The following is a 27,876-nucleotide window of genomic DNA, read 5'->3' on the forward strand; positions in this document are numbered from 1 at the left end:
TTTATGCCTTTGGTCTTAACCCTTGAGACTCTCAGATTACGCACGGAGCGCGTCATCAATTCAAAAGTGTCCAAGTGGGCTGAAAATGCGCTGGACCCCTCCTCCTCCTCCTCCTCCTCCTCCTCCTCCTCTTCTCCCCTTCTCCCTCCCTCCCTCCGTACGCCCTCCCTTCTCTTCCCTGAATCCTTCGGGCCAAGTACTCATCCACTGAGTGTGTGTGCGTCAACGCGCGGTCTCTGCTGCTGCCGCTGCCGCTGCTGCTCGGGACAAAACCGCACGCAGCTGCTTTCATTTCCCAGTGCTGGAACAGGAGAGGAGCTCGCGCTGCTCGCTGCAGGGATATCACCTCTGACGGACTTGATAAAGGGCAAGAACACACACATTGTTTCTCCTAATTTGCGAGCACTTATGCGATAGTTACAAGTGCCGATTTGTGGAAAACAAACTTGTAAATCCGTCTCTTCCGCCACCGGTTTTAATGTGTTTTATGTGTTTACGCTCAACAGTGAGGTAGACTTACTCGGGCAAAATTTTACCGGCGTGTCAGTGTGTGATTTATCCCGTGGATGCGGCTGTCGGGGTCGGTGTCTGAGCCCTGCAGGAGCAGCCTGTCATAGGGCATCATGGTTTCTCTGGTTCTTCTCAAGTGGATGAGGAATATTTCTCCGGAGATGCTGCTGTTGGTGCAGATATTGTGGTTTTTACCAGTGACTGGAGCGGCTCCTTCCCTGACTACCGAGCAGCTGGACATGGGGGTGGTAAGTTTTCTACCTTTTCTACATGGGGGGTAGTAAGTTTGGCTACTTAATATCACTTTTGGACGTGGTGGGTGGGAAGTTCTCCCACTTGATTTCACAACTGGTGATAAGTGATGTATCTCTCTACCATACCCCTCAATCAGAAAGCGCAGTTTACCCTACTTTTTGGTGTCAGAGGCAAACGCTGTCCTCTCCATACTTGACTTGAATTTTAACACCTCGCAGAGAGTCCAGTGCACCGCTGAGCTCGACTGGTTTGCAAGCTGCATGTGATGGAAAATAAAATAGGAGCCTGTTCTCCAAAGCACGAATAAGGGTCCCTGTAATGGCTTGCAATAAATAAATGTAAATGTATTTGCCTTGGCGGAATATCGACCTCCTCCACAGCATGCTGACATAGAATATATGCTGCACTGATGAATGGCAAACAAGGCTCACTTCCAGCACAGTGACAAACCAAGCCATAAGACCTTATTGGCTATATCAGTTTCTCTCCATCATGCCTGTGGAAGGCTGCTCCAACATGCCAAGTTTAAACAATAAGTGGGTTGCTTGAAATGAGAGGTGGTGCAGCAGCAGATGCTCATGATCCAATTAAACAGGTCATTTTGGATAATTAGAACAAGTTATTAACACACAAAGGATGTAAGATGTTAATTTGGTTGTTCTTTGTAGTTTAATCTAGTAGGAAATTATAATATATGGAGCAAATCAATAAGTTATGTGAATATTCACCTATTTTTTTTTGTTGTGTACAGGTTCTTTTTAGTAGTTTTAAACAAACTAAACTCAGCCTTAACCCATCCAGTGAACTGCATCTGAGCAAACTGGAGCTATTATATATTCATCAATAGGTTGGATTCAGTGTATGTTTTGGCTTTAGTATATTCAGAGTTTAATGAGCAGAGGACCTGCAGATGAAATACAGTAACTGCTAATTAGTTACTCTAGAGAGGACAGCCTAATGAATTGTTTGCATTAATGGCTCTGGTATCAACATAAATCCCTCGTTTGCTTGCAGTTTTTCCTCCACATTTACTACCGAGATGTCAGCCACAGTCACTCGTCATGCTGCTGCTCATGCAACTTCTGAGTCCTTGCATCTCTCTCTTTCTCTCTTTCTCTCATCTTGTTTGTTCTGTTTTCTCTTCTTCTCTTTTAATGGTAAAGAGGCTCAAGGATGAAGACATTGCTGTGGTATTTCTATTGTTGGACCACCTCCACTGTCTCCGTGTTGATGTGAGCTGCCTAGAGACAACCACTCATCTCCTTGGTCTTAGTTGCACTTGGCTGCAGACATGAATTGTCCCTCAATTTACTGAGGACAGTCCCATGTCATTGTGCAGATGCACAGAGAGGAGCACGCACTGAGTCATCTACAGATGTCATCAGGTAGTGGTTAGGAGAAGTCGACAAGGGGGAAAGGACACATCTCCGGATCTTACAGATCCACAGTTGTAGATCCATACACATCCCTGCCAAATACAGTTGTTGCATTCTCTCATCATTAAAGCCGGTTGCTTTAATCTTGTTTTTACACTGGAGATTGAACATGTTGGGTGGATGGATGCGGCTCATCTGGTGTTTGGTGAGGCAATCCTTAAAGCTGCCTTGATACTATATCATCCCTTATCAGGCTGTGTTTGAGTGTGTGAGCAAACACTCGGCACCTTACACATGCAGCAGAAACAGAGCAACGTGGGCATCACTGGGATTCTGTTTCTCACCACATATCCAATCTCTAGTGTTAGTTTCATCGCTGCTTTATCTCTGGTTTGGTTGACCCGCTCTTGAGAAAAGAATCTGGGCTTACTGCTTCCTAGATGTTCAACTCTCCTCATCAGCTGTGTGTTGACTCCAGCTATCGACCATTTCACGCCGTTTCAACTGTATGTGCTCCTGCGCTGGGAGCAGCTGCCCACAGTTTTTTTTTTTTTTTTTATGAACCTACAAACCAAAACCAAAACAATGGGCTGAAAGCGGCTTAAAGCTGCAGAGAGCTGAATCCTTATTCTCAGTGAGATTTGGAGCACAAGCAAACCTTATTATTGGAACTCATTTGATCCTGTGTTAATATCCAATTATTGCTTAATGCAGGTTTAAATGTAGCGGATTTCTTTTTACTTTGTTCATGGTCGAAAAATTACAGATTTGCAAATGCTTTCTGGCTTTGCTCTTAATAACGCTCCCTTTTCACCTGCACCTAGCCTGGTTTTACTTTTTGATGTCCAGATATCTTTTGACCTATAAACAGTTGAGAAGGATGTCATTTGATGTTTAGAGGCAGCTACTAATAATTATTTTCATTGATGATTAAACTGCTAATTATTTTTTCAAATAATCACTTGGTTGATTTGGCTAATAAATGTCAGAAAATAATGAAAAAAAAATGCATCGAACTGATCCAAAGGTGAAGTCTTCAGTTATCTTGTTTTGTCCAATCAACAGTTCCAAACCACCAAAATATTCCACTTACAATGATATAAAACAGAGAAAATAAACAAATCCTCACACAGGAGGTTTGTTATTTTTGCTTGAAAAATGACTCAAATTATATATCGATCTTCAAAATTCTGCAGGTGATAATTACTGGTCATTAGTGGACTAATCCCTTAAACTGTAATTAGATGTTTCTACCTTAGACTCAATAGTAGAGTGCAGAGTGTGAGTGTGTTTTGATCATAAACTTCCTTCCAGCCTTGGAGCAAAATGGGATCGTACGCTGGAGTATAATAAAGGTGTAAAGTATGTAGTATAATAAACAGTCTCAGCGAAGGCAGACACAGAATTTTCTCAGCTTGTTGGTTTGGTGTGGGAGGCGTCTACAGTAGGATGTCAGTGGGACCTGGACAGGCAGACAGACAGAGGAGCACCCTCCTCCCCTGTGACCGGCTGATTGACTTTTAAATGTGACTTCTCCTGCCTTGATGAAATTGCTCTCAGCTGTTGGGAGCAGGTGGATAATTGGTTGTTGAGGGTTTGATGAGGTTCTCCCACCTCGGCCCAGTTGTGTTCATAGCCGCTATACATTTGGGACTTGATCCAGAAAAACAGCCATCTACCCACAGAACCGTGTCCTGATCTCCAGCCCTGCTGCTCTGCAGTCCCATTACACTTCAGCGCCGCTGTGCTGCTTCACTTCTTTCTTAGTGGAGCTTGAGCTCTGAATGTATCTGTCTCTTTTGTAACCATACTGTACACTGTGACTGTAATTAACTGAACCGCAAACTTAACCAGAGCTCTGAGGCATCCAGTTTTCAAGCTTTGCTGCTATCTAGCCCACCAATTTGCAATTTAAGCATCTGAGGGAGCCGCTACGTAACAGCTACAGTGTGATCTGTTTTCTGCTCATTGAATCATTTTACTCCTGATGGCAGTTTCCTGTGTTACTATAGATTGGCCGAGCTCCTAAAGGGACTATTTGTCTTCCGGAGCAGTACTGTATTTGCTTTAGCAGCTGTTGTAAGATAGTGAGCTGACCAGATCGGCTGCTGATAAAAGTCCTTTAATTACCATTTAATCTTGTGGAAAGTGACCTTGAGGAATGTCTGTGTAGCATTTAATCTTTTTCACTGAGGACAGTTAAATTTCTGTCATGTTTTATGTCTTGTAAGGAATAAAACCAAATGAGTGAGTGTCGTCTGCTTGATGAGACAACCACACCCTGCCACTCTCATTTTGCTGTATAATTTCTTCAATGAGAATACCATCTGGTCTTGTGTGCACTGAAAAGAAGAGGGAAAAAAAAAAAGAGGGCCGGTAGACGCCACCCTCCTCCACCTTCCTCCACCACCCTCCCTCCATTTGCTAGACCCCATAATACAGAGTTCTCATGCAACTAGCCTGCCCGGCTCCACTACCACCACCCCTCATTAGCGCTCTCTTGCCTCTCATGAGTGCGCATTTTTACCAGTATCATATTCCGTCCCCTCAGCCTTCTTCAATTTTCTTCTTCCAACCCGAGATAGGAGGCTTTCTTCTACTAGCACATTATGGCTCTTCTGATTGCACCCAGAGGCCCAGGGGGTAGAGGGGGCTCAAACAGAAAAGTGGATGCAGAGAAAGTCGAGGCAAAGTACGGTGGAGGGATTGTTGCACTGAAATAAGTAATCAGCCACAGGGGGTCGAGGAAAAGAAGCACATGTGGAATGAAAAGGAAGATACTTTAGAACAGTTTGATGTGTGATTCAGGGAGAGGCTTCACTTTTGGATGTCATACCTGTGAGATAGTTTTACTTAATTGTCCTCAGCAGCTGCAGAAGCTCATAAGCCAACTCATATTTCTCCTCATTGCACTGTCACACTGGACCACTCGAATACATTTAGCACCGCTGTCCCACTTCCACAAGTGTTGTGACCTTTCTGTCTGTGCCACTGTATCATGGGGCTTTTATCCAGGGCAAGGGCACTTTTTTTTTCTTTTTTTTTTTTTTTTTCAGCAACATCAAGCAGGAGATGACTACACAGCAGGATAGAATATATCGTTGTGTAATGATTGACACACAAGAGATAGTTCAGCACATAATACATTGCACGTTCTCAGCTTCTCGGGAAGAAGGCGATACTGTGGAAACCAACCGGTCCCTTCAATCCGCACCTATCAAATCTGTCATCACAGCTTTGTCAAGTGTAAAAGTTCTCCAGGGACTTGCAAGTTTCTGAGTGGATTGTCGGAGTTTATAATATCCTCACAGGCTAACTCAACAAGGATCCTGAGAGCCCTTACACTTTATTGGGTGCCACTGTAGCATGGTGGTGTGGGACTGATGTGTGGCAGCTGCAACACTTTTCAGTCGGTGACAACACCAGGTAAATTTGCATGAACACGTGACTTAAAGTTGATATAATAGACAGAAAAGCTTTGTGGTTAATAAACCATTTTAATTAGAGTGTTGTGGATTTAGATCTGTGTCTGTTTCTGGTCTTGTCTATGATCAGAGTGCTGAATCCTTGTCTGAATCTGGTTAAACTGGTGCTCTGGGGAAATTTGTTCATATATTGCACATGCATTTGTGACTAATATGCAAACTAATTAATTATTTCTTTGCTGTGTGACTTTCCGTAATAATGATTTAACTGATTTGTGGAACAGTGCTACTGTTTCTCAAGAACTCTGCATAATTATCAATTTAGCTTCTTTTCATTGTAAGAGAAAAGTATGGATATCTAAAAGGACAACAGAGTAGTTCTACCCCGTCTATTTTTGTTTAATTTTACATTAGTGATGGATTTAATATCGTGGCCAAGCGAGTGCCGTTTTCCACAACAGAGCCGCATGCCATAGTCTTTTTCCGTTGGCTTGAACCGACTTCATTACTTGTGCAGGCCCACCCCAGGCCTCCCCATATAGAAAACCTCAAATCAACTCCATGTGGACAGTTCTATTTTAACCCGAGGAGCGCTGCCCCTCCTCGTTGTCTTAGACCAGATCAAGGTTTGAGTTGCCATTGCTATTCAAAGGACCGACTGAATCTTGTAATTACAGTGGTTTCTGGTGTTGTGCTGGCTCGCATTCTGAGGCCTAAAATAATCTATAGGCCTGCCAACTGAACTGCCAATAGACGGCTTTAATAGCATGATCAAGAAACCCGAAAGCAACAACAAAGCTACTCTGAAATTGCTTGCAGAAATTGGCAGAATTATAATAAATGTGGTTTGCGTGCGTGCGTGCGTGTGTGTGTGTGTGCGCGCACACAAGTCAGTTTCACTCTGTTCGTGTGTCACTATGAATTGTGTGTATGCATGATTGCATGTGTGTGTGTGTGTGTGTGTGTCACTGCCACACTGGTGATCTCATAGTTTGTCTCTCATTAGCATTTGTCATTTCTTAACAAGTCACAGTGGAACGAATGATGAAAAAAAAAAAAGGAAAAAGAAAAAAAAAAAAGGGAATGGATGAGGATGATTGCTTATCATCTTTGGAGTCAACTTCAAGACGGTTGTGTGTTCATGATCCCATTTCTCTGAAGGTCCAAGCGAAATGAAGAGAATTAGACAGGAGGGGGAGGAAGACCAAGAGAGATTGAGTGGGTGGCAGAGATAAGCTACTCCATCCAACTATCACTGGCAATTAGGCCCACTTTTTTTTTTTTTTTTTTTTTTTTTAGTCCAGTGTTGATACTCAACTTCTTATCAAGTGAATATAATGAGCAAGTAAGTCTGCAGAATTTCAAGTGGAACTCATGATTGTAGTTTATATGACTGTGCGAACTGCAATCTAGACTACAGGCTCAATATCGCACTTGGGTTAATGTTAAGAACAGGGCCGTGCTCTTTTAGGTTTTAGTTTAAAAATAGAGTCAAACATGCATGTGCGTGTGTTTCTGCATGTGCATACATACTGTGGACACGCCAGTTGCCCACATTCCTCTGCTAACACTGGAGAGACATTGTCGTCTTTGGAGGGATCACTATAGCAGCACATGGCAGCTATTTCATGGCTTTCATGTGAACATCATACAAGGACAGTCCATAAATACGTGTTGATGTGCAGTATGTACAGCTCTGTACTCTGAGAGGAAGTTACAAAGATAGAAACCATCTCTAATACCTTCATGAAATATGTTTTGCAGTCTTAGCTCCAGGCAACATGCACATTAATAGAATGACATAATACCATTTTATGACATATACTGTCCCTGGTCACCATAGGGTGGATTTGATTGACATTTTCCATTTCCTTAAAGGTCACAGAGATTAAAAACAATCTACATGTGATATTGATTAACTCAGTGATTGACAGAGAAACAGTTATGTTATTACGAACGACTTTTGTGATTTCTGAAAAAAGGGAAAACAACAAGTTTCACTCAGTTGTAAATCTATACATTTACAATTCATTTTCAGCATACTGCCAAAAAAAAAGAAAAAATATATATGTAATCCCTCTCAGATAAAGACGGACACATTTGTTCACATAAAATTTTGAGAAAACTTGAGAACGTTGTCCTTGGATTCAGACTGTTGATTCTGAACAGACACAGATTGTAAGCTAACAAATAAAGATTGACTTTGTGATAAGTTAAGAGCTTGCACATGTGTGTGTGTGTGTGTGTGTGTGTCTGTTTGTGTATGCATTTCTGTGAAACTTTACAGCCTCCTCCTTTATCCTCACTATCAAGAGACACTGGGCGAGCTTTATTCACTCCTTGTGTCTGTGGGCTTTGGCTGGGTGCCATGCCACATTACCGCCCACAGAGAGGGGAACTTCAAAGAAGGTTTGGGGGCTTTTTCCCTGAGTGGAGCCACTGAAATTTATGCCTGTTAAATTAAGCCCCAGTTTCAGGGGGTTGTCCTAATTGGCTCCATCAGTTTGTTTATCTTTAATCTCTTGCTGACATGTCTTCAGTCCTCTTTCCACATTCGGTCCCAAGTAGTGACATAACGTATAAAAGGTTTGATGGTGGACACACTTTTTGTCTGTAATAGATGGATTTTTGGAAGTGGGAAGAAAACGATGGTTGTTCACATGCAGAATACACATGGTTGTTACGTGTGTCTGTGTTTCTGTGAGTGTATGTGTGTGCACGCCTTTCTTGCACTTGGTTTTACTCTTGCTCCTGTGGCTTTGAGTCATTAGCCCGGACATATCCCCTGTCTCCTGCAATGATGCACAGGTTAACTTACGTAACCTTTAATCCAGGGCTGCCATTAATCTCATTTCCAACTGAAATGTTAGTTGTAGAAATGTAAGACTTGATTATACACAGAGATGCCACTAATACATCTTGTTGGCCTCTCGTAGATGGAGGTGAGTTCTGCCGGGCGGATCCTTAACTGCATGTTTTACCCCCACTCTCTCTCCCGTATTTCCCGTCTCTCTCTCCACTTTCCCTGTCAAATAAAGGCATAAAGATGGAGGGGAGTTGCTGGCGGCAAACAAAATCTTCTGGTGAACCAGCGATTAGCAGGCTCAACAAAGTGGTTAGCGTGGCCCCTCATAAACACAAAAACCTGCACTTATCGTGCATGATTAATGTGGCCTCTGCTTATTGCAGTGCATGAAAAATATGTTCCACAAAGTCCAGCTTCAACCTGATTTCTCCCAGTAACCTCTCCTTACCTTCCCTCTCTTCCTTCCTCATCTCCATTCTGTCTGTCTCTGACTTTCTGCATGACGTTTTCCTCTGAGCATTAACCGTTTCGCTTCTCTCTTTCATCCCCCGCTGTTTCTTTTTCTCTCTACTCCATTTCCACTTTGTATTCTGTCCTCTTTTCTGTTTCTCTGCCTGCCTCCCTTAACACCTCTGTCTCTCCACCTTCCTTCCTCGCTGCCTCCAGGAACAGACAGGAGTCTCAGCTCTCTGTACAACCAGCTGTTCCTAAAACAGGGATTAAATGATTCACTTACAGTCACATTTTAATCCTCGTTGTCACGCTCTCATGCACACAAACATGCAAATTAGGACAGATTTGACTCCCAAGTGTCGAGGAAATGACATTCACACCTCAGCCTGAATAGAAACTGGGCGTCAGGAGAAGCACAACCATCTGAATGCGCTGTATCCTTTCATCAAGTCAGGCTTGTGTCCCATTATATGCACATTGTATCTGCAGCAGAGCAAAATACTTCCTGAGGCGAAGTGATTGAGTGTTTCAGCAGGGTGGCGTGTGTGCCATCTGCTTGTAAAATAGTGGGCTGGAATCTAACTGATGACTTTTATTGTATGCCATGCTTTTCCCCGTCATCTGTCTTTCCTGTTCACTGCATACAATGTGAGAAAAACAGTCAAATTATAACCCATTCTAACTGAAAATAAATTCCCCTCGGAAAATAAATCAGTGAAACAAAAACAAATCCAGCGATTTATTTCCAGTTTGGATTGGGACCAGTTTGAGATGTGGCTAGTGCTACCTTTTGCAAAAAAATGAAAAGAACACAGATAATCTTGGTCAACAGGAAGCTTAAAAAAAAGAGTTCAATCCTTCTAATCTGTTGATTATTTACTCTTTGGTGTCCACTCAAAGGGATATAAGAGCTTATACATACTGCATTCTTTCTGACGCCTACTTGTTGGGCATTGTCACATATCTGTTGAGCAGATGCAACATCATGAAGAATTCTATTGTGGATTTCCTGGAAATGTTGTATAATATATGCAGAAGTAATGCTAAATATATCAACTTGGCCAGATAATTAGGTGTATAAGCTGTGGTGTGGATGTAGGTCCATTCAATAACACAAGGCTCATTGTGTTAGGTTTTTATGATGTTTACTGAATAATACCCAGAGAAGAACTGAGTGTTTTAAACTGGAGTCAGCTGCATTTTATTGACATTCATCACTGCTGATTGCAGTTAAAGAAGTCCTCTTGCAAAAAAAAAAAAATGCCTCTGGTAAAAGAAAGTGAAGAGAACAATTTTGAACTACTTCCACTCAACATATTCTTAATGATCTTTTCTTAATGATTTCTTGTGATCATCATTTGCTTGGAGATATTTCAAAAGACTGGTTGGATGCATTGCTTCAAATTCGCTGCAGATGCGGCTGATGTTTGGATTTGTTTTTTCAGAACCAGCGGGCACAGTTTGCATAAATATGTGAGATTTTTTTTCTGTTTGAATCTGGACTTCAAATGTTCATGTGAACTGGCTCCAGCAAGACCAGTAAGTTGCATTGTTTGAATAGCCAGTACTAGACACCAGATGCATGCTGGGTGCTGTAAATTCCTGGGTGGCGCCCATAAAACGCAGCTCTTCTTATTCTGATGTTTTTTTTTTTTTTTGCGGTTGGCAGCTTTTTGGTGCATTACCCCCACCTTTGCTCACATTCATTACTTGCACAGTGTTGAACAGACAGCACTCATTTTGTGCGTTCATGCACAACACTGGCCAAGGCTACCTAGTTGATAACATTGGTTACCAACAAAGGGACAGAACTGCCAACATTTTGTAAATATTATCACAAATCTTTCAAGTGACATAGCTTGCCTTGAAAAGTTGTATCTACTGACAAGACCTTGGTTATTGTTTAGAAGCAGCATGTGTTGACGTTGGACTACGTTAACTAGAGGCTCGTCAGGCGTCACTAGCCAAAGTTTCCATCAAAATGTTTCCAACTATGCAAATGTTAGGAGTTGGGCGTCTCAGGTAAACAGCTCATGATGCTAATTCTGCAGTTGGGTGCCATTGAATAACTGCAGAAGAAGAGTGCACAGTGATTTAAAAGAGCACCATAATATAATAAGATTATATTGAAGAGTATTACAGTCTCCTCATTGCTCCATGTTTCATTTGTTGCATTTTGCATGTTGCATTTTAATCAATACAACTTTTCCATGTAAGGAAAAGTTCTCTTTCATAATAATTTGTCTTTTTCCGAACATCTGCAGCTTTTCCACTTAGTTTTTTATGCTCAAATTGAAAATGCACATGGAAACAGGTGGATGGAGATTTAAGTTCCCGTCTTTTGTCCTGTGAAGTAATGTGTCTGGAGTGTGTTTCTCCAGAGTGAGATTTTGAACTCTTCGTACACTTTTTCTGATCCGTCTGTTAATTTAACTGCAAATGCATCACTCCTACTGCTGACTCTTCCTGAGTCCAGACCTTTTCTCTATATTTGTATTTATCTTCAGTCGGTTGGTTTGACCTGTCTAAGGTGAGGCTTTGGTCACGGTCACCAAAAAAAACCAAAAACATATCACTGGTCAATGATCTTCTTCTCACGACTGACTCTGATTCAATTTCAGTGGTCTTGCCTGTTGACCTGAGTGCACCTCTTGATACATGAGGTTCTTTTCCACACTATACAGCTTCTTTGGTTTACTGCCTTTCAACTGTGTGTTGTAAAGGTTCTGTTCTTGACTCACGGCAAGTCTCTCTTTACACTGAAACTATTTTTTTTTTACCCTTATTAACACAAATGCCCAATCAAAATTGATCCTTATTCTAATTCCATCCAATAAAGTCTTTTTTTTTTTTTTAGATTAGATTTATTTATATTAATTCTTAATAGTAATAATGATTTTGATGTTTTAACATGGCTGAACACACTCATGGATAGAGACATACACACTAGCAGAGAGAGGGAGGGAGAGAGGTCATGTTTAGTTTAAGGAGATGACAGGAAAGGTGAGGGAATTGCATCAGAGTAGACGGATGATTTCTGGCCATGGATTAATTCTCACTCTTTTACCGCCTGCATGGCAATCTAGCCTCAATTTTCTGTTCGATTAAAGGTGTCATTCAGGCTGCCTGTCCCCCCCCATCCTCCCTCTCTTTTCTCGTCCCCTATATTCTCCCTCTTTGATCTTATCTGTTTGCACAAATGAGACTAAATCCTTCATTTCTTCAGTAAATTGTGTTTACACTCAGAATACGCCATTGGACTGTTTTCAGGAGCTTCTCAGTCAAACACACTTAAGCAAGCTTTCATTCCTTGGATCCTAGATCATCCCAGTGTAATACTTTGAGTAAAGCATCTCTCTCTGAATAAGCTGGTGATATAACATGTGAAGCCGCTACAACTGCTTTGAATAATGATAGCATCTCTCCGCCGACTCTAAACAGCCATGGATGTTCTGATAAAAAAATTTGGTTAAGAGAAATCTCCTTGGTGCAGCGCAACATGAGAAGAAGAAGATTGCTTGATGGGAGACATTTACATCTGTGTGATATGTGTTTATCGGTTCACGTCATGTAGATGACAGATCTTTTTTTTTTTTTTTGACAGAACTGAAAAGAAAAGAAAAAAAATATTTGCTCTCTGTGTAGTCAGAGCTGTTTCTTAATCAGGCAAAAAGGCATTGTGGGGCTTTCTGTCTGATCTTTATCTGCATTTAGAGATCGCACCACCTGCGTCACACTAACAAGATTCTCTTGTGTCACTAGTGAAGATGCAAATGTCAAATAAAATAAGGTCAATTCAGTTTTATTGGTACAGCCCACTGTGCCAAATCATAAATATGCATCAAGGGGCTTTACACCTTCCATAATTAAACCCTCGATGTCCGTGTCATCTTGTGAACAAAGAAACAGAGTTTAGGACATGGACGTCAGCAACTAGTTTCTTTCTTTCTTTTTTTTTTTTTGAAAGCTGAAATAATTAGTACCTGTAAATATGGAAAACAACAAAGACACAATCAGATGAAGAAAACCTCTTCAACAATTTGACACATTGCTTCGACATTGCCAAGTAAAACAAAAAACAAGTAGACGCTTGGTAGAATGTGTTCTTTACTTTTAACACTCTGCGACATCATTGCATGATTCAGACATTATTGCAGATATTTTCTTGAATCTAGTGTTTACCTTTTGTTGATCACTAGACAACCACTTGAGAGGATGGTACACGGTATCTGAATCATGCAATCACAATGTTCACAACTAAAAACTCATAACTAATTTGTTTCTCTGTTCTTCGCAACTTGCATCATTTGTATTTGGTCTCTTTTCTGTTCTCGCTCTGTGTGTCTGTGTTTGGCTGCATCTGTACACTGCAGCATTTTTATTTTTTTTTTTTTTTAAATGCTGCACATGTCGTTAAATTGATGGTTTCCTTTTGCTCTCTGTCTTTCTTAGTTGCATTGCATTGCACTCTCAGCCACTGTAATACTGGCCCAAATATAAAACAACCTTGATCATCTTGACCTCCCCCTCTCCAACACCTGATTTGGGGAAAATACCTTTGGTAGGCTAGTTAAGAAACATCTGTTGAGACAGTTCCCCAGAGATACTATTATTCCAGGGATGAGATGATTCTAATTCTTGAAGTGTTTGCTCATCTAAAAGTGAAAGGAAGGAAGATTTCCGAGCTTGCAGCCTCAGTAGCTCCACGCCTTTTTGTTTTCTTTATCTGTTGCATTGTGTGCATGAAGTGTAACATTTTCTGCTCTGCTCTGCTCTGCTCCCTCTCTTTTGTCCATGAGTTGAAAACAAAAGTCTTCATGTTTTCTTGTCAAGCTAAAAGCGCCCAGGAGGCAAGGGAAAGCTTCATCCTTAATTGGCATTCATTAATGGACTTGCATGATGGCATCTCAAAACTCTTTTTTTTATTGGTAGCCTACCTCGCTCACCGTTTTCACTTTTCAAACTCTCTTTCTTCTCCACTGCTGCTTCACATTCCTCGAAAAGTCCAGGAGGTCGGCCACAGCTCTGACCTCATCCTCTAGGTAGTAAAGAACAATGTAAACACTATAGTGGACTGTGCTACTTCATGACCCTGAGAGTCACTGAGGTCGTGGGGTTAAATGTCTCCCAGTGACTCATTTCCTGTCAGTGAGGCTGAAGCTGAAGGGGCTCAGCAGCTGTTGGTTAGGGATAAACAGGGAGGTATTGTGAGACAGAGGAGGTCACGTTTTTTTTTTAACGCTCTTCTTTTGAGAAATGTTGCTGTGGTGACACCATAGTCACAGAACTCATTGTGTGTGTGTGTGTGTGTGTGTGTGTGTGTGCGTGTGTGTGTGTGTGTGTGTGTGTGTGTACAAAACTTGTACAATTGTACAAAACAGATGAAAAATTACAAATACAAAATGCAGTTGTTTCTATTGAGGTTACAAAGTTAAACAGTGACCTTTGACCTGTGAGTCTCGCCTGACGAGAGGTTACAAGTTGGTAGGACAAAATGTGTCACAAACTTTTCTCGTGTCGACATTAACTGAGCTAATTATTTTAAAAATGTTGCTTACGCATTAAAACGACTTGTGACCGCACAAGCGTTTCCTGCCTGAACAATAGGAAAATGACTGCACTTCTTCTTCACTGTCCTCTTTTCTGTCGGCAAACAACAAAACCCTGCATCTCAGCATCACATGTAATCAAAATTGTTCACACCACACACAACCAAACACTTTCATATCCTGCATCAAACTCTCTCTCTCACTCTCTCTCACACACACACACACATACACACACACACACAAACACTGCTTCTGTATCTGTCCTCGTGCACATGACCTTTGGCTTTTTACTTAAAAACGATTTCTGTTCTTGACTTGAGCAAGCAGCTCTGTTGCGGAGACGCGGCGTTTGTTCTGTCCACGTTGAAACAAAGTCATTTAAAAGAGTTTGTGTAGGTCAGTTCCTTAGTCAGACAGTGACACCTCCCATCTCAAAGCTCTATTAATACTATTAATATACTAGAATACATTGTAAGCACCATACCGTACTATAAATATCATAAACTCTAATGAGGTGAGGAGAGATGTAGGCCTACTTGATGCTCTGTGAGGACTATTTATAGGCCCTACTCTCTTTCTCTCTGTATTTGTTCATATGAATTTGTAGCTACGTTTCCTTCTCCACACCTGATTATATTAAAGGATTACAGCGACCAGGTCACAGAGATGAATTATCCATCACTTCCAGATACTGTAGCACAGACCGGGAATAACTCAGACCCTGTAATACCCACTCCACGCCTCAATTATGTGTGTGTGAGACAGTCAAAGGCAGTAGTGTGTGTGCGCCGTGATGTCCTTGGTGAAGTAATGGTCCTGTGTGGACATAAAAAAAAGAAATGACTGTGTGTTTTGTAGCATGTGCTACTCATAGTGTACAACTGTGTGTGTGTGTGTGTGTGTGTGTGTGTGTGTGTGTGTGTATGCTTACATACTGGACCTATGCTAATGAGCTGAATCTTGTAGAAGAAGTTTACAAATCATTGGAAGAGAGTAGCTGTGTGCATTATGAACAGAAACTTGATTTTTAATTTAGAAATTAAAAAATTAAAAGAATAAAAGTCATAGGTCACAGTCCAGATTTTATGAGCTTCAAACCACATTTTAATTGAAGGTGTCCTGTGGCTTTTTTGACCATTTGACCATTATTACCAACATGTGTCACTCACAAGTATGCGCGCACACAGGTGACATGAAACGCATTCCAGCTAATTGTTTCATGCTATTCCCCTGATCCGGAGGTGGCAGTAATGCACCAAGAAATGCAGTAAATTGCCAACAGACACGACATCACATTGATTTGGCAGAAGCTTTTGTCCAAAGCGACTCAAAATAAGTTAATTCAAACCACAAAGGAGAGATATAACAAAGGCTGTTAAGAAGAAGAGCAGTGCTAGCAAGTTAACATGGGTGTACACAAAGGCATCTTTTAAGAAAATTGGACAAATGTTTTGTTTGGGAAGGAAATGCATACAACATGTTTTTAGACTTCACACCATTGTAATTTGAAAGCAGTGATATTGTAATATAGAATATCTCTTGGATATTAAATTGAGACTGTTATTTAAATCAAATAACCAACTTAAGTAAAATACCTGAGATCAAATGCAACAATCCTGCAAATCCAATCCAGCCCTAAAAGACCTGGGGCTGATTTCACAAAAGTGAGCACTGACCACAAATGGTGGAAGCGTCACGTTTCTCAAATAATTGTTGGTCGCAAATTGCAGATTTGTGGTGCCCTACAGGGCTCATCCCTACATGTCTCTTCTGCTCGTGCGTGGGTTGTGTTTGTTTTGGCGAAACATGTCTAAATGAATGGGAAAGAAAATGATCTCATGTGGCAAATTTAATGAAACAGTCCCCTGCTCACTGATTTCCAACATTCTTTCATACAAACCACAGACATGAAAGACAGGATAACCACCTCGGTATAAACAGTAAAATCTCTGACAGTTTACCTCTGATTTTCTATTGTCTCACAGTCATATATCATCGTGTCACCCAGTCAAGGGACTGGAGGTGTCCAAATGGGAAAAAAGGCAAGAAAAAAAGCACACATTGAATTGGAGAGATTTGTCAGAGAGGATGCCGTGAGAGCTGGATCTGTCAGGGTTACATGCTGAGGGAAATTGACTGCTGCGGCAGTAGGTGGTACATCAACAGACACAATTGGTTTAGGAGGCAGTCTAATTGTACCATAGAGAAGTGCATGAGTGCAGCCCTGTCTCAACAATGATTAATATCATCTTATTGACAGTGATGAAAAGTGTTGTTCAGATTGATTAAATGCACAGCTGCTTAAAGAGGGAAGAAAACATGAGTATGTCATTTTGCAGAGCTCTGCAGGGGCTCTGCGCAGCTAATGACATGACTGTGAAAGAATTGATGAGGGAATAATCTGTGAAGTTATCCGAGAAAAGTTGAATTGAGGGCGACTGGACTTTGTTGTAGATGCTTGAATCCAAGTTGGATTCAAGCATCTACAACAAAACTACAGCAAAACTTAATCCAACTTTTCTTGGAGTAATCTGAAACAAAAAACAAATGTGACAGGGCTTTGCAGGGGACTTAAAACATGACTTCAAATTTTAAGTAATTCTCTGAAATATTAAATACTAAATGAGCAATAATCAGGTGTTTAATAAGGTGCAAGGGAATCATTTGGATTCCTGCACATACAGTATTGCTTCCAAGAATCTATGTCCTGTCTGAACATATTTCTTAGGTCTTAAACACCAATCAAAACTGAATGATAATAAACCAGGACTGGTCAGGTCATTTGAGCAGTGAGTGAGCTAGGTGGTAATGACCCCCTGCGCCTTAGTTGGGACACGGGGTCAAGCCCCCACGTCAGCAAGCATTTGCCCTGCAGAAGTCATGGAATAGCAGCCTCAGGGCGGCTGGACTGCAGCTGAGCCAGAGCTCGGACTTCGCTGGAAGAAGAAAGAGACAGTTTTGTTGGTTTGTGTTTGTTGTACCTGCAGTGGCTTTTTCCACTGAGGCTTTGTCAGTTTATATAGAAGAACCTGCCTATAGGTATCATTAAAGTGTGTCACTATCCCGTGTGTTACTCGTCATGCGGGCACATCGGCGATCACATTTCTCCTGTCACCTGAACTGCAGCTTGCTTCCAGTCACTGCCTCTCTCTGTTATTTCTATTTATTTAAGAAAGACTGCGCAGATTATAGGAGGTAATCTGATATTAAATGAACACCATATTTTGTTATTTTAAACAGAGAAGATGTGACTGTTCATTTAAACATAAGTGTGATATTCGCTGATCTTGATTGCAACCCAGCTCTTTCTCGTGTCACGAGTTCATTTAATTAATGAGTCCTGTTTCATTAGTTTAAAAGATAATTAGTAGTTTCATGAGAAGCGGATGCCATTTGCAAACAACTTTCCGTAAGTTCAGTCATAGTGTTTTCAGTGTTATTTCATTTAATGAGGATTTCTATTTCAGGATCACTGCGTTTTGATTTTGATGATGTGACCTCCACTTGCAGAATGTGTTATCAGGTGGTATGTTGTTGCTTATCATGGAAGAAGTTTCTGCTTTATTAAATCAGATACTAATTAGACACAAATATGAAGGGCAAACTGAATAAAAGAAGGGGCATGAATTTGCTCTACGTGCACTTTCATACGTCAAATGCAATATTTTGTCAAAAGCAAAGTGTCCTCTCTCAACTTTTCCTGTTATTTGAAAGCCTTTATCCTCCAGACTTGATTGTCTGTCAAGGGCAATGATACATTACAAACAAACTATGAGCAAGACATTAAAATACGTGACTCAGAGAATTTTATGTTTTCTTCAGATGACCTTAAAGTCTGGTTTATTCCGACGGGAAAGACGTATTTGTCTACTCCTCTTTATCTTTTTTCACATGTCTCATACTTGTTCTTGAATAAATTACTATAAAAACAGAAAAATAAAAAATAATTTTTACTTAGTTTTTTGTTTTAGTTTTTTCGCTTGAAGCAGATGTTGAACTTCACTCTGTGCCACTCAAGGTGTTCTGTAGTTCTGCTTTGCAAGTCTGCACGAGAAAAGTACTGAACACCACACAACAATCAAAACAAGTTACCGCAGTGGCATCAAAGGTTTTGGATGCGTGCATGGGTCCAAAAATCTGAGACCACTTACCCATCGGGAAATTGGTTGGAGCCAATCCCATCTGACACTGGGCGAGAGGCGGGGGTACACCCTGGACAGGCTTCTTTCCTTCCTTTTTTCTGTTAATTCTCTTATCTTTATTTCAAAGGTGAAATCCCCTGGAGAAAAGCATTGTTATTTTTGTCAAATTAAATCTGTCAAAACCCGTTTTCTGTGAGGGTGTGAAATGTTGCTGTTTTACTGTGAGTGCGCTTGGGTTTTGTTGCTCCTGATTTTTTTTTTTTTTTTTTGGCTCTCTGTTTGAACTCGGACAACTTGTAAGCAGCCTTTTAAACATACACCCAGTCCCATCTAGTGTTAAGCATGTTACTGAACTCTTGGGCAGGTTTTAATGGGTTTTTTTTTCTTTATTGGCCCCATGAGCTACAATGTAAGGGTTTAAATTTGCTGCTGGCTCCACAAAAAAAAGTTTGATGTAGAGAGTTTGTGTGAGAAAACAAGGAGTTGCGGTTGTGCAGACAGAACAGATGTAATCCATCACTGGCACTCCTTGCTCACAGAGAAGAAGAACTTACACCTCTATAGCTTTATGAATGCACACACTGCGCACTGGTGCAAACTAACACTATAACGAAATATGTCTGTCAACGACCATTTCTTTTCATGACGAAGATGAGATAATAACGAGACGGCACCAACATCATTAAACGCTGACTCTGACTTTATCAACATTTAATATTGTTGACCAAAAAAGACGAGACTAAAATGTTGAAGTTTAAAAACTAGTCTATAATTCTAAGCAGTACGCACCACGTATTAATCATCACAGTATACTGTTTAGGCAGTTTGTATTCAATATTGTCTTACGACAGCACACTCATACTGTCTGGCTTGTAGCGTAGCTTCTTTAATGTGATCACTTTTGCAGTCTGAACACATTACACACTCAAACCCTGAGAATGAATATGGAGCATAGATTTGGGCCAAAGCAACAGACGGTAAACTGTGATGGATGTTCACAACAGCAAAGTTATTTGTATTTAAAAAAAAAAGAAAAAGAAATCACCACTCTCTTTCGTATCTGTCTGTTTGCTCACTGTTCATTACTACTGATAAGAGTGAACAAAAATAAGCCCTTAAATTGCATTTTTGAATTTGACTGGATTTTATTGACTTCATTGGAAAACTGTGCCATTGCTTTTGTTAATTCACAGAGAGTTGAATCATAGAGTCAATTTAACTTCCCTGCTATCTTTTTAATTCTTTCACCTCTCCCACTTACCTCTAGCATTACAGTTTGGGACTCTCTCAGGAAATTGTTGTTTCTCATCCTCCCTGATGTTGCTGCGGGTCAATTCAATTCCCTTGTACACTCTTCCCAAACCTGCTGCGGGGACGGCAAAGCCAGGGATGAGGGGGCTAATATCAGCCAGCAGAGAGCATCACTCATTCCCAGCCTTGTCAACAAAGGAGGGTTGCCTTTCTATCGATCAGTGTCACTCACCTCTGATGAGCACTGATCAAAAACCTATTTAAAATCTGACATCTCTTATTGGCGGTCAGATCGTGAGGGAGGAGGAGGAGGCTTTAGCACAGCTGAGACAGATGAAGGGAAAAGAGCAAGAGAGAAACAAGACAAAGAAAGACCTCAGGGGAGGAAAAAAAAGGTCAGAAAGAAAGAGGAAAAGCAGTGCTCAGGTTGCAGCTCAGACGCTTCCATCAGTGAGATCTTATACGCTCTGAAACCAATCAATTGCATTCAGCTGGGCTGCTTTGATTGGCAGCAACTTCACTGATCTCAAGTGGAAATGGAGCTGCAGTACTATTCTTCATAGACACATGACATCTATTTTTGCTGGACTGCGTGTCCCGTCCATCCATGTCATTCTTTGAACTGATCTCACATACATCATCATCCTTATTATCATCATTAGAGGCCTGACAGTCATATTCATATGACATTTTTGTTTAAATCGAGATTTAGTTGTGAACAAAAAAAAAGAAAAACAAGTTAAATACATGTCTGTCTTTTTCACTGGATTCGCTGCGTGTCTGATGAACCCTCCGTGCTTCTCAGATAGACACTTAAGTGTGCAGCTGGCATAACTGCAAAAGAGGAAGATGAAAAGAGCGAGAGCGTGAAGTATAAAAATAAACGAGAGGAGGGGTATCCCCATGGCCTTGTGGTCTGAGGCGGTGGTTCCCAAACATTTTTAACAGCACTTTTTTTTTTTTTTTCTCCATTGCAGAAATGTGTGTGTGAGCGGTTGTGGTGGCTGAGATCTACTATCTCTCTGTCTCTGTCTTTTTAATCATCTGTGAATAGATTGTTTGCACAAACATATACATACGCACACACATGAAAAACGATGGTAATTAACCTTAGAGCTTGAAAGCACACAGAATCCAGAGACGGTAAACATGAGCAGGTGTCAGATCTCAGCAGCTTTGGGATGCTTGGAATCACTGAAATGCCTGGGATGACTCTTGAACTCTGTGTCTACTTTTTCCCCTCCAGGACTGGCTGAGCAGGTTCGGCTACCTCCCGCCCCCTGACCCAGTGACTGGTCAGCTTCAGACCAAGGAGGCCCTGACCAAGGCCATCAAAGCCATGCAGAAGTTTGGAGGGCTGAAGGAGACTGGAGTCTTGGGTATGTGGCTGTGTTTGGTTTTTTTTTTGTTTTGTTTTGTCAGAGGGAGGGGGGTCACTAGGGAGAGTTGGTGATTGGCGGTGGTTTGATTTCCATAGATGATTTGATTTCTGATACAATCAGCCACTCTGCTTCTCTCCTCTCTAGACCAAGCCACACTGGGTCTAATGAAAACGCCCAGATGTTCTCTCCCAGATGTGTCTGATGCTGAGGTGACAGTGGGCCGGAGGAAACGAAGCCTCACTCCTCAGAACAAGTGGAATAAGAGGCACCTATCCTGGAGGTAGGAAAAATATGAGATATAAGCTCTATTAGACACTGTGTTCAATCCACTATGATTCGGTGTAATTTACAGATGGAAAGATTCAAAAAAAAAAAAAAAGATGTGGTACTCCAGGTTGTTACTGTGTTACTTGTGTGCTACTGAAAGGTCTACTGGGTTTCAAATTGTAAGCTTAAATGTTTGAAAGGTAGAGACACTCAGTGGTTGTCCTAGATTCACTAATGGTGCTATCACAATTTGGGTTAGGTTGACATTAGGCCCGAAGTTTGGGTGGATAGTTACATAAGTTAGATAAGTCTGAAGAAGAATTCCAGTTGAATGGAAAAGTTTGTTTAGTATGATTTGTGTTTCATCTTAGTTTATTTGTTTCAAATGAGATCACTTCATCTGAGCCTGAGGCAGGTCTGCACGTTCAGATCCGCTGGAGTATGTCACATCAGTGCAGTGCAATGAGCTATAGGAGTCAGAAATCCCACCATTTTCCTTCCATCTGTGCAACCTTTGATAGATTAGATTAGACAACTCTTCCTCCAGCTGGAAATCCTTTGCTCACCAGATCAATTCTAGCTCAAAGGAAGGGCATTTTGTAAAAGTGGCAAGCTGATTAGAGAGACCTTTAATGAACAACAAACAAATCTGTCTTCTCATAGGATGTACAGAGATTCCTCGGGACGTAGATATCTCATTAAACATACAAAATAAAAAGTTAGCTACTTGCCAGAATTCCCTCAGTATCACAACAAGGTACAGGTGGATTTTTATGTACGTTAATTAGATACACTGACAGGACATTAAGTAGTTTAAATCCATTCAGCTATACTGCAATTAAAGGAACAATCAAACTATTCCTAACTGATTTCTACCAGAGTCACTGCAGAAAACCCAAACCCATACAAATTTCTCAAAGCACTCCTGCAGCACACTGTATAAATAATAATATATATCATATCTGATAATAACATCAATATACTGAACATGAAGATCGACAGCAGAGGAGTGGATAGTACTGAAGGAGCTGAAGGAGGTTTGAGTCCAAGCTGACAAAAGCAGCCTTCACAGGAAGCATGAAACAAACCTTTTATCCCTCCTCACTGCCCACAGCCAGGGTCAGAGACATTATGCTTTTGGGTCGTCTGTTCGTCCCATTCTCGTGAATATGATATCATGAGGGAATTTCTTCAAATTTGGCACAAACATTCACTTGGACTCAAGGATGAACCAATTAGAATTTGGTGATCAATGGTCAAAGGTCAATGTGACCTCAAAAAACAGGGCTTAGGCCGTATGAACAAATTATCTCGGGAACTGCTCAAGGGAATCCCTTCAAATTTGGTGTTCATGTCCATTTGGACTCATGGATGAACAGATTAGAATTCGGTGATCAACGGCCAAAGGTCAAGGTCACTGTGACCTCACAAAACCATAACTCAGGAATTCATATGCTAATTATGACATCATTTAACACAAATGTCAAATAGGATAAAATGATGAAATGACATTTTATAGAAAGGTCAACTTCACTGTGACATCATAATGTTCTGCAAAAAGACCGTAGCTCAACGCTGTAACGGAAGGGGACATTGTGACCGTATTTCCTAACTTGGCTGGTTGGCGGGGGCGTACAACCACAATGAGGTCATTGTAGTTAGAACTATGTTTCAAGTCTGGTGAGTATTTGATGAAAGCTAGATTTATGGCGGGCTGTTGCTTTAATGGTTCAGAAAGCCATATATGCAATTCCTAAAGAACAAAGGCTTTGCTGCAGAGAGAGGGATGATTTCCCATGATAGAATAATATGTTCAATCTGCGCTGATTTGCACACACTATTAGTCCTGAATCAACACTGAGTTGCCATAAGCTAGTGTGTGTGTGTGTGTGTGTGTGTGTGTGTGTGTGTGTGTGTGCATGTGCAGAATATGAATACAGGTATGGATTGAGAAATAAGGAAAGCCAATACACACACACACACTGACACGTAGTGTGCATTCAGAAAGTACTCAGACCCCTTAACTTTTCAAATGTTATGTTGCAGCTTTATGGTAAAATTATTTCAATACATTTTTTAATTCAATACCCCATAACGACAAAGTGAAAACAGAATTTTAGAAATGTTTGCATTTTCATTAAAAAAAAAAAAAAAGGAAAAACTGAAATATCACATTGACATAAGTATGCAGACCCTTTGCTATGACATGAGGCTGAGATGCCACGCATTTCTCTTGATCGTCTTTTAGATGTTTCTACACCTTATTCTGAGTCCGCCTGTGGTAAATTCAGCTGACTGGACATGATTTAGAAAGGCACACACCTATCTATATAAGGTCTCACAGCTGACAAAGCATATCAGAGCAAAAACCAAGCCATGAGGCTGAAGGAACTCCCTGCAGAGCTCAGAGACAGGATCGTGTGGAGGCACAGATCTAGGGAAGGGTACAATAAAAAATTCTGCTGCATTGAAGGTTCCCAAGAGCAAAATGTGGGGAAAAAAAAAAAAAAAGTGACGGGGGCTGAACGCACTGTACAGTATATTATGCACATGCACATGGATATGTATGCTTTGCCTCCCTCCAGGTGGGCTTTAACTTTCTTTCTCTTCTTTGTACTGCTGCCAATCATACACTGTGCTCCTGTCAGCTCACTCCACTCTGAAATAAGACAGGCTTGTCTTCAGTCCAGTGAAACACCTTTGTATTCACAGCACTCAGATTTGTAGAACAGTGCACAGGAACAGTTGTGGATTACCTACTAACTTCAGATCCAGAGAGATTTCCATATGGAGCAGATTTTCAGTAAAGCACCATAACAAAGCACTCATATTCTGGCCTCCGCTGTAATTCTCCTGGTGTGCTGCTTCTGCTTCTGTTTTCAGTTGATGTGGTACCGCTTGCATAGTGATTCCCTCACTGCTTGGTTTAGAAAATTATTTTTATCAACTAATATTTCATGGTATCTCTGCTTCATTAGATTATATGGGCGAATAACAGGCCTGACAGAATGGATATAATGCGCCAAGCAGCCAATGAGTCAGATGCAATCTGACATGCATATTAAATGTTAGTATGCTGATCCACCACATCAGTCAGATTAAAGACAAATCTAACTATTTATATCGCTCAAACCTACATATCACATTAATATATCAATTTTAATTATGTCATTGTACAAAATGTGACAATCAGTTGGCTATATTCTTATCCTTTGAGGGTCACCAGGGGGGCTGGAGCCAATTCAAGCTGATATTGGGCGAGAGACGGGGTAGGTCTATGACACGGCTGACACATGGAGACAAACGACTCACACGCTCACATTCACGCCTATGGGCAATTTAGAGGCACCAATTAATCTAACCTGCATGTCTTTGGACTGTGGGAGGAAGCTGGAGGAAACCCACACAGGAACAGGGAGGACATGCAAACAGAAATGCCCCAGGTTTGAACCCAGAACCTTCTTGCTGTGAGGCGATGGTGCTAACCACTGACCTACCATACCACCCACAGCGAGGAACGTAATGTATAAAAAAAAGAAAATCGTTTATTGAGGTTTTATTACTCATATGTATGGCATGAGTAGTATAATACGGAAAAATGACAAAGGATAAAAATGACTTAGTGTCCTATATTAGTCAGCTTCAAAACACAAATCCTGGAGTTCTCTATCTGCAATAGAGATTTGGACATCTTGCTGTGCATCTCATACTTGTGACACTAAGCTGACACAAAATATGAAAAGATTTACATATGCTCTACATCTGGGATTGCTTTTGACAATACATTTATGCAGGATGACCCCTCCCAGATCCCAAATCAGTCCATCAGGATTCAAATATTGGAGTTTTTTTAACAGTTTGTTGATGACTGAGCGTATGACCAGTGAGTGATATACAAAATCGAAATTCATTAGATTCATAATGACAAAACTGTCGTATTAAGAACATAATCAGGTTACATTATCCGCATTAAGATTGCCATCATTGCAAGAGTAACTTAGTTAACACGGTTCAGTGACTTGTCAATCGCACTCTTGTCATATGCTGTGGCACTTTATGCTCCTTTTGAATCTGTGCACATGCCACAAAGAAGTAAAAGTAAAAACAATATGGTGCATAAGAAATAGCAAATATGTGTCCTTCACCGCATCATAAAGACATCACTGTGGTAAACAATGAGCACGAAGTCCCTCTGTTTCCATTGTCAACTACAGTACTGCACTGTATATCCCTCCAGGTGTTAGCTTGAGATGAAACCACTCTGAGTCACCGTAAAGCATTTAAATACTTGAATAGAAGTTGGACTTTTATGTGGGTATTTGCAGAGACAAAGACTTTGAGGATGTACAGCGTTTAAAATGTGACTTGTTATGGGAGTCACCGATCTAGCAAATGTCTGCACCATTATATACAGATTGTTTGATTAGAAGAGCATACTAACTTACAGTAAGACGCAAAGACTCGCCCACTTATTCCTGATTTAGCTCACCTCAGCACAACTGTCTGACTGATTGGCTCTTTGCACTCTCCTAGGCTTGTTCACATACATCAATCGCATCATTACGTTCTGAAAATGTGCAGAGTAGGTGGTGAGTCTCAGTAATTTCATAGAAGGAAGGAAAGATAAAGCTGGACTTTGATTCAAGCACTGTGGTTTTCCACAATGGAAATATAAGTAAATGATTTTTATGGTTTGTGCCAGGGCCGAGTCCTTAATCCCAATTTAACTCTGCTTACCTTTTTCTTATTCTGTTAAACACACACACACACACACACACACACACACACACACACAGCGATACACCACACTGCACTTTCCCAAAGTACATTACAGACACTAACAGCCGAGTTGTGTAACAGCCCACTGTTAGCTCATTATCTCATATTGTTAGCCCATTATCACAGCAGACAGCCTGGCAGTCATTAGCAGCCCGACTGATAACTCAAACAGATAGGTGTAGCGAGCTGAGTGGTGGAGAGAAAAGATGGGGAGGAGGATGAATAACAATAACAAAGAAGAGAGAAAGAAAATGCAAGCATCTTTCTCTTTCTGCATCTGTTCAATCTAATACAGTAAGTATGTTTTACGGACTAAATCTGGAATGTAAAATAACCAGCACTCATCCGTCTCTTTAGACCAGCACTGTTATCTTTCTAATGAAGTAAATGAACTGAGTACAAGCATGAGAAATGGAGGAACATCAAGACGCACTTAATGATCGTGAAAATCCATGGATGTAGGTCCACAGTGGCATCATGCTCTTTACATTTAGGGGTGCATTACTAGTGTATTAACATACTTTGAAGCTCAAAGCCATTGTTTTATGAGACCTGTGTGGTGTAGCCACTGTCGAGCACTCACAAACCCCCTGTGAGGGTTATTTAAAAAGAGCAAAGCCATATTCAAAGTCGAAGGCGGGTAGTAATGAGAGTATTAAATGTAGCCATAGTCATAACTCAGCAGCAGGAGTCCATCAAAGTACCAATTATAGCTATAGCTCACAGTTGTTGTGAGTGAGTGTTAAGAAATGCCACAGCTGTATCCACTGTTATAGCTATAGCCATAGAAGTAGCTCTGGGACTATAAGAGGTAATAACATAAAGCTGCCAGCAGTAATGGCCGGGCATACCACAGCATGCCAAATGTTTTTTTCATTCTCTTATTCCTTTGGCACCTGTGATGCATATTGCAGAATTCATCAGGCGATTAACTTGGACCAAAGCCTTCGCTATCTGCAAACTAAGAAAAGAGAGTTGAATTTATTTGATTTCCGCATATAACAATATCAATAATTGTGACCTTGATCTTGAAAGGCAGAAAATCCAGAATGGCAGGGCTGAGCTTTTCACAAGGACAAGTTCTCGTAAAACACCCAGTAAGGTGTAACCAATGATATTTTTCATATCCAGGAAGACACTGCAGCAACAGCATGGATAATAAGAAATGCCTGAGTTACTGGACTGAAATGATGCATTTATACTAAGTCATCAGTATACATTATCTGGGAATCATGAATATCTGCAACAAATTTCATGGTGGTTAGGGTTAGGGTTGCAGACAGTCTGACAAAAATCACTTGACTATAAAATGCTTGCACAGATATGAACAAGAACACAAGAAATCCTTCAAATATTATGTACAGTACGCGATGTACACTGTCTTTTAACTGAATTAAACATTGTGGCAGACTGTTGGGTGGAATTTAAAGTGGCTGTCAGTGATAAACACCCAACGCCGTATGCTTCCTTGTAGATAATCTGACTTATCTTTATCACCGACCACATTTTGTTCTCCTACAGAAGCAAACAGAAGAAAGTTGGACAAAGTTTTGGCACACAACTCTCTTGAATCTGTTTTTCATTGTCCATAATAGAAAGTCCCACAGCTCCATCGCCCTCAATGGAAGATTTAGTGTAGGAATAATACAGGAAACAGGAGTTGCTGTCATTTACTGCTTCA

The 27,876-nt window shown here is 40.9% G+C and overlaps 1 protein-coding gene across 1 annotated transcript in view; it reads left to right on the forward strand.

The window, feature by feature from the left end:
* Positions 1–227: 227 nt before the first annotated feature.
* Positions 228–27,876, forward strand: part of LOC130186010 (matrix metalloproteinase-17-like) — a 62,765-nt gene continuing 35,116 nt past the window's right edge. The window contains exons 1-3 of the mRNA XM_056402697.1: positions 228–758; positions 21,014–21,146; positions 21,294–21,429. Of these exons, the coding sequence (XP_056258672.1) occupies positions 624–758; positions 21,014–21,146; positions 21,294–21,429 (404 nt within the window). The 5' untranslated portion in view covers positions 228–623. The remainder of the gene's footprint in view (positions 759–21,013; positions 21,147–21,293; positions 21,430–27,876) is intronic.

This window comes from Seriola aureovittata, chromosome 18 (genome assembly GCF_021018895.1).
Source record: "Seriola aureovittata isolate HTS-2021-v1 ecotype China chromosome 18, ASM2101889v1, whole genome shotgun sequence".
Classification (NCBI taxonomy): Eukaryota; Metazoa; Chordata; class Actinopteri; order Carangiformes; family Carangidae; genus Seriola; species Seriola aureovittata.